This window comes from Oculina patagonica, unplaced genomic scaffold (assembly GCF_052425735.1).
Source record: "Oculina patagonica isolate OP01 unplaced genomic scaffold, crgOcupat unplaced686, whole genome shotgun sequence".
NCBI classification, from domain to species: domain Eukaryota; kingdom Metazoa; phylum Cnidaria; class Anthozoa; order Scleractinia; family Oculinidae; genus Oculina; species Oculina patagonica.
The window spans coordinates 1-8,358 of NW_027558565.1; the positions used below are offsets into that span (position 1 = coordinate 1).

The window sequence follows — 8,358 nt, forward strand, 5'->3', positions numbered from 1 at the left end:
CAATCTTTAAGGAGTGTTTGTTTACCTGAGTAGTGGCTCAGCGTCCTTGTATGATATGGGATGTACAGGGATCTGAGGGAGAAGCTTCTTAGCTTCCTCTTTAGGCAAGCGGTACATTCCCTCTAAATTAAAAACAGACAAGATTCTTGTTTCAACAAACACTATTTAGGAAAGAAATTTCTTCCTAGAGAAACACATTTGTTTTTAAAACAGCTTTCTGAAGTAGATCAGCCTTGGAATATCAGCTACCATTTATGTCTTACAAAACAATATCACTCTTGGAAGAAAATACAAGATCATTATTGAGAGCACATGGCATTTTACGTGCACTTTTTCGAATAACCTTTTCTATTGCACAGTCGTGCCGTAAATGCCCCGCAGCACTTAACTTAGAGCGACAGGGCAGTGGCACAGATTGGCTAATTGGCCTCAACTTTATTATCAACTCATCTGAGTAGTTTTCCTACCAACTGAAGGGTAGCCAGGAGTCTGTGGGTCTCCTCGTATTGGAGATGACTTTATGTTGCCACGCTGCACTCCAGTGCTAGGCATCCAGTTATAGTCTGGATACACCTTATTAACTCCTTGCTTTGCATAATCCTCAGGATCCATATAATAGATTGCTCCAATAGCTCCTGCTTTGTGGGCTCGTTTGTTCTATGAGAAAATCAGGCCAAGGAAATAAAATTATAAGGAACAAAGCGAGAAGGGAATGGAACGGTATTGCGGAGCTCCTGCTCTGCACTAACAAAAGTGATCGAGATCCAGATGGAGGTCCTTGTCATACGGACTGCTACAGGAACATTAGAGGTGCGGGATAGAGCGGTTTTTACTTGAGTGTCGAAAGTAATTCGAATTTGCTTTCGTTTTCCATTACAACGATTAATGGTTGGTTTAAAACCTGGTCCGCCACTTTCACACTGCTTTCACATCCAATCAGAAGTAAAGCCAAAACCACACGTGACTCACGCGTACGTTTTCCCGCTCTTCGCACAGGCTACGTGTATTTTCTTCGAGTTTTGATTGGTTCACTGGATTTTCTGTGTCCCTTAATTATGATCGGCCAGAGTTATTACTTTGGTTTGGGTCTTACAACACTGAATTGAAAACTGCTCTATTACATTGTAATAACCAATATATAGCGTTTCTTGCTTGCATAAGAAAAGGCATTGCTTACAGTCTACACCGTTCTGTTTTGCCCATCTTGGCCTCTACCTTTACACTAACCTTAGTAGATCGTCCAACCTTTCCATATCGCATGATGACGATTTTACCAGTGCAGTTAACTTTAAGTCTTTTGAGTTCATCAAAGTCTTGTTCTCGTCCATAATTAGCGTACACAAGTTTACCCTGCAACGTTTAAAGCAAAGAAGGCACAGTGCTTCATACAACAATAAGCAGATAAATACTTTGCTTTTCAATTTTTGTGAGGCAAGTGATTAAGAAAAAAGGGGGCAAATAAAATAATAATAATAAAAAAAATAAATATGTGTTTATAGTGGTCATGCACTTAGCTTCATATCTCAACGAGATAGCTAGTTTACAGGCATGCCACTGAAACAGAGGAAACAAATAATTTATAAATGAACATAACAGGATTAAAAATCCCAACTGGCAGGAGGCAGACCAGTTGGCTATATACAAAGCGTGGTCGAGGATTTGAACTCGGGACAACCGAGAAACAAATCCAGCTAGTGGCAAGGGCAGGCCTCGAACCGGTGACCTCCGGATTACAACACCAGCGCCCTAAACCACTCGGCCACGCTTGCCTCCGGCAAATGGACTACAGACAACTCTCTCTTAACGGACACCTTTATAAGACGGACACCTCCATAAGACGGACACCTGGTTATGGTCCCTGCCGTTTTTCAGTCATTTTGCTGTAAGAAAACTCTCTGTAAGACGGACACCTCTCTAAGACGGACAACGGACATTTTTTCTAACCGCCAACGGACAGGCACTAAAAGTTATTTTTTCGTGAATAATACTTCAAAACTTGTTATCGACATATAGCATAGCAGGTCAGCGCCTTTAGAGTACCAAATTTACCAAAAACAATCCGCTAAAACGCATTACTTCTCTGCTTAAACTTGTAGATTTAGTTTTCTACTTACAGTATCACCGTTTGTTATTAACAAACAAGTCGAATCTCTGATATTATTTTTGTTCCACTTTATAGGTTTTGCTAACGTAAGCGACTAAAACAGACGTGTATTCGTTGTGCATAGCCGTTTAGCTTTATCGTCTCAAAGTTTCTGGTGTCACGTTACCTCGACTCTCTATAAGGCGGACACCTCTATAAGACGGACAGTTGGGGCCGGTCCCGACGGTGTCCGTCTTAGAGAGAGTTGACTGTATAGTGGAAGTAGTCAATACTCAGATTGCAAGTACTTCGATACTGTTTCGATACATATGCAGAACGAGCCAGATATGACCAGTTTTAATTAAAACTCAGAAATTTAACTGTCCGGGAGTCGATGAAAAATAGTTCGAGAAGTGCAACGTTTAAAAAAAGGCAACAACTTGCAAAAAGGAAGAAAACCTAGTGAAAGTTGTAAGACTGACAATTCTGAGTACACGGACGTGTAAGTGTAAGAGTTTCTGGAAACTTGAATGCAAGAAAAATTAAGAGAGCTTGTATGGGAATAAACTCTACTCCGCAGAGGCCTTGTTTAACCCACTCTCTTTGTTTGTAATTTTCAACAAGCTTGATTTTTCTTGATACAAAAGTTGTTGATCGATATAAATATACACTCACTCGCACGGATCCAGATGGTGCATATGCGTTAAACGGCGGAACTACAAGGCTGTTGTTCTCAGAAGGAATTAGAAATGCCTCCTGAGGTGCTGATCGGTTAATCTCTTCAGATCCATTGTACAAAACTACAACACCAGGCTTCTTTGGCCGAGACAGCATGATTATGTATTTCTTCATCGTCACGTCGATACCATAGTCCTTCCATTTTTCTTGCATGTGCTTTGCCAACTCGTAGCTTTCATTAGAACCAGGAAAGTGGGGCTTTTTGGTGAAAAACCTGCAACAACGGTAAGCTGTTAGATTTTGTTCGTGTTTTGTAAAACAGGAGAGGGCCAATCAAATCTCGCGCGCGCAACGAATTTAGTTTTAATATAACCCTGCCGCAAGAGGGGGGAAGGGGGAAACACAGCTATTGTAGTGACGGGGAAGTCCGAAGTTTTAATGTTTTTAATCTTTGAACCTTTAGGGGTTAAAAATCTTGTGTTGTCTTTTTGGCGTGTTTTAGTAAGGACCTTTTCGGGGGTTGACCAAGCAGAGTTCCGGGTTGTCTGAAATATCCTATCTTCAGAAACTAGCGATGGAAAACGTTGAGTCAAATCAGAGACACTTTTGGGAACTTCTTACAAATTTATTGTATCTCCTCGCATAGGCGTACGGGCACCATCGGTCCTGGGGGGGCGGAGAACTTTTTGCCCGAAAAAAAAAAATGGCACGGGTTGAAAGCCGAAAAAAAAGGCATGTAAAATGATATAAAACATGCATTGAAATAGTTGTGTACAAACTTTGCCTTGTTAAGTTCTTATTTCTTAAATTAATTTCGTGGCGTTATCCGAAGGTGTGAATGCACTGAATCCTTTTTTCGGATATCTTTTATTTATTCACTCTACTTCAGAAAAAAATTATATTAATTTTTGGGAGCCAATTTACATTGTTTCTCCCCCATTTGAAAGTAAAAAAAAGCGTGTAAAACATGCAGAGATGAATGGGTTTTAAAACATTTCGTTGAAAGTTTCAAGCTAGCCCTGAGGACTAAACCTGATTTGAGTCGAAAGTATTGGTTTCATCACTTTTTTAACAGCTACCGTGCGCAAACGCTCAAGCTATGGAAAAGCTGATTGTAACTGGTTAAAACTCAGGAGTCACGCAAAATTTGCGAGAAAAATCGAACATGATAATAGCAATTTGCGAGAAGAAACGAACGCAGATGAATGAGAAATTTGAACTTTTGAACCACAGAGTTCGGTATGTTTCCAATACTTTTCCTGTTGATGTAATTCGTTTTGAACGTAATGTTGTCTAGACTTTTCGGCTTTTTTTTTCTTTAGGCTTGTTGCCCGAATTCTAAGCATTTTGCCCGAAAAATTTTGGAACTGGGGGGGCTGCAGCCCCCCTCGCCCCCCCGCCTCGTACGCCTATGTCTCCTCGTAAACAAAATACGACCTACAGAAATAGCCCTTATGCATGTTTACGTCAGACTGGCTAGTTTCGCCACCAAGCCTCGTTTCTGAAGTGCAAACTTGTAAATTCTATCATGAACGAATTCCCAAAGCAGTGGAGATGAAAAGATACCACGTGAAAACTGCATGAAGGTTAAGAATAATTCGCGCAAACGAGGCTTGGTGGTGAATTTTGAGCATATGGCGTTATCGCGCTTAAGTCGCTTAAGGCTCTGAAAAAAAGATGAACAATTTAAATAATTAATGTACACTCGAATCGTGCTGCCTTGGCGCCTTTCCTTTGAAACGATCAAAGCCGCCCACACTTTGGAGTTTGACAGCAAAGAACAAAGAACTGACGTCAGTGACATGCAAGCCAATTTTCCTTTTGCTTAATCTCGTAAGTCGTATGCACTGTGATATTCGCTGTTGCGTGACTAACCTCACGCGAACCATCAAACTGTAGAAAACTACTGATTACGGAGTTAAACGACAGCCGGAAATACGTCTGCGTTCGCAGGCCACCAATTTACTAGACATGTATTTTAAACACGTTTGACAACGCTTACATATAAAAGCAATTTATTTGTCGACGTTAAAAGTCTTCTTCACGCTATGTAAAGAGCAGTTCCAAAGTTGTCAACCAAGGGTCAACTTAGAATGCAAATGAGATTTGATTTTTTTCCCAAATGGACCAAATGGTCGCATCGTCATTCCCCTGTGGCAGTGAAACTGTTGTGTACTCTTGTAACCATCCGCGCAGTGACTTCTTCCATTCACGAGATTTTTTAATTATTGTTATTCGCCTTGTACCTTAGATAGCGCACGCTTGACCGGAGTAAAAATCCCTTTTCTGAAGAAAAAAAATCGATAAACTTCAACTTATCTCGTCATTAAACGTGCGCTTGCGAGTGTCACCCTAGTAACCTCAGAACAACTACACATGTTAACATTTTGCACTGTGCTCACTATGCATCCGTTTCGATTTCGCTTCGTACAAGTTGAATCGATAGTTTTACAGGTTTTATTACTGTGCGAGCTTGTGCGTGAATGTCCGGCTCAAGTTAGCAAGGTCAAAAGTTTCTCATCTTTCGAGTAATGTTTTGTGGGCTTTCAGTTCTCACCTCCACTCGGCCTTCAGAAAATCAATTTAAACTTTTCGCTGTGAAACTTCCTTTCTTATAATATTGCTTCGGCTTTCCTTTATTTTATATGCGCAAACGAGTTTACCATTACCAGTGCGTTTCCGGGGTTTCAACGCCCACAGGAAACATTGTCGCTCTCGCAAATACACACCCTTTCAGTGCTAGTTTCTGTCGGCTGTCAATGCTCTTGAACAAGATTGTCGCTACATTTTTAGCTATTTTGGAGCAATGTCGCCTGTCGCCAAAACCCCTTGGAAGGCGCAGGCTATGACCCTCAGTGACTAATTCTTAAGTCACTTAGCAGCGAAACGCGCAAAGGGTTCTACTTACTCCAAGTTTTCTCTCAGCTCCTCCGTGGAGACCATCTCAACTGCATTTTTGTATATCTTATCAAGCTGTTCCTGGCTTTGTTTTCCCTTTGGAGTTGTACTTTTGCCATTATCATCACAGTTCTTTGCAGAATTCCGTCCGATAAAATAACCAGCAACAATACCGATCCCGGCGAATGCAAGGAGACCAAGCACGATCAACACGATAATGCAGCAACGACGCTTAGGAGAGGTATAACCCCCTGATCCTTTCTCTTCTACCGTCAACATGTTGAAAGGATTCTTTGAGGAGATTGAATTTTGCCGTTTCGGCTTGATCTATTTATTAATCGATCTGGGTTTTTTACACAATGATGTTTGTTGCTGCTAACCAATCATTGTAACAACAAACAATTGTAAAATCTTAGGTGCGGTCAGGTTTCAGACAGCAACGTGAAAGTGTCACTTGTCATTTGCTGTCAAAACACGAGCTGTCTACATTCTTCATTGCGTGACCAGCCATCGTGACGTCTATGTTGAGAAATTAACTCGGATTCAGTCACGCTATCGCCAGATCCCCATATCCGCTATGGTGGTGGTTAGATTTACCTTTTTCGAATTTTTAAAAACTTATAACTGTCGACTTACTCTTTCAGCCATGCTAGTCACACTTACGTACAAGCGGTTCGAGTGGGAAATACGCTTGACTGGGGAGCAGGGATGGCGCAGTGGTGAGAGCGCTCGCTTCCCACCAATGTGGTCCGGGTTTGATTCCGGCCAGGTACCATATGTGGGTTGAGTTTGTTGTGGGTTCTCGTCCTTGCTCCGAGGGTTTTTCTCCGGGTTCTCCGGTTTTCCTCCCTCCACAAAAACCAACACTTTTAAATTCCAATTCGATCGGGAATCCGAGGGCCACAGGTTTGTCAGTCGAAGACTGTTACGTGCAACCCTCGTAAAACAAAGTTGATTTTATTTTATTATTTTTTTTTTTAAGGACGCACAGAAACCATGTGTAAAAACCCTGTACTTATAAGTAAAGGCTACCGGCTAGCATTAATTACGGATACTGATCTGCGTCAGAGTCAGTTACTGAGACTAAGAGCATCAACCAGTGTAACCATTCCAAGAGAAATGAGCCCGCAGTCAAACCCCGACTGGACAGTGTCTCAGCCCAAGCCATCTACAGGGCTGCGAACGGGACCGTGTTTTAATTCGGTCAGTTGAATTGGTTGAGCTTTATCGTGCTCTATTAGGAAAATCTGTTTTCGGTTGTTAGGATTGTAGAACTCGGTCGATCAATAGGAAATAGTTGTGAAATGTTGTATTGGGAAACTTAAACCAAATTGACCGTTTTAATTAAAGTTGATCAACCAAACCAACCAATTTTTTTTTTCAATAGAACACGAAAAAACCCCAACTAACTTAAAACGGTTGATCTCAATAGCCGAACAAGGCCTAGGTGTATAAATGGATACGTAAACCAGCACTTGATGGTGGGAATGTTTGGCTTAATGCGAATAGCGAAAACCGGCAGACTGAAAGGAGCACTCAAGCCTGGATTTTAGCTGTCTAGATCTCCTAGTCTCCGGCTCCGGTCTGATTACAAGAAATGGAGCTGATTTTCCTGTACAGTACAGTATAAATGCACCTTTAGCTTACAAAATCAGATTGTAAGGTAAGGTGAAGTCTTCGTTTGAGCCTTGTGTCCTATGAGACTGGAGCTTATCAGATTGTAGACAATTTTAAATGACTTACTTCAGAAAGTCTCTGAGTTGTTTCGTGGAGACCATCTCGACAGCATCCTTGTGGATTTTTGCTAAATCTAAGTGGCTGCTTTGAGAAGGTGTTGGCTGAACCCTGGCGTCGCAATCAGTACTTGCAGTCTTTCTTCCAATGAAGTACCCGATGACAATTCCAAGAACTAAGAACAGGACAAGACAAAGTATGGCTGCTACTAGCAAACGACGTCTGCCCTGGCGATGCTTTGGAGAAAACCTTTCGGTCAGCATGGTCTGCTTTTCAGGCTCTTCCATCATCATTTTACCAGAACTGGACTTCTATCACGCAGGGAAAATTAAGACGATCAGCAACAGCATGTCAATAAAAGTTACTACTTAAAAAATATTTGTGTTATTGCAGAGAAATTGTTCGAGCTACACTACTATTCAGTTCAGACGGACTTTGCAATAACGTACAGACTGCCTGTTACTTACGTCGATCAACTCGTTACCAAACTGCTGCAAAAATCATTACCAAGTTCTTGAAGACAAAAGCTCAATTCAACTGCAAGGTGCAAAAAGTTGCTGTCTTTATAAACAAACAATCTTTGAGAAGTTAATTATTTCAGTTAAGTACACAGAATGACAGGGCCACTTATTTGCATCAAAGAATTGTCCGTGTCGGTTGGTGCCTTATTGTTTTTATGCTTCAGTGACACATGCAAATATATAAACTAAGATGAACAAAACATTGTCACTCACCATGTGTCTTCTGTGCACGGAATGATTTCGTGAATTATCACTGTCCGGTGTATGCCTGAAATAACTCACTTTTCGCTATAAACAAAGATCTCGGTGTTGTATCATTTCTTAGCCTACGCACCGCCAGAAGCAACTGCACGAGAGAACGTGAAAACATGTCTGACAAATTGCAATGGACAGAACAAAGATCGGAGAGGTTGAGTTTGGCTAAGGGTGTTTATTTCCGGCAGT

At 41.4% G+C, this 8,358-nt stretch overlaps 1 protein-coding gene across 1 annotated transcript; it reads right to left on the reverse strand.

Annotated features, from left to right (window-relative positions):
* Nucleotides 1-25: 25 nt before the first annotated feature.
* LOC144641105 (glutamate carboxypeptidase 2-like) lies at nt 26-7,386 on the reverse strand (the record flags this gene model as incomplete). The annotated part of the gene is made up of 6 exons (XM_078500153.1): nt 6,692-7,386; nt 5,670-6,256; nt 2,759-3,035; nt 1,228-1,350; nt 468-657; nt 26-122 (listed from the first exon to the last, which is right to left on the reverse strand). Coding segments are annotated over exons 2-6 (956 nt in total), but the record flags the coding sequence as incomplete, so codon positions are not given.
* Nucleotides 7,387-8,358: the final 972 nt, after the last annotated feature.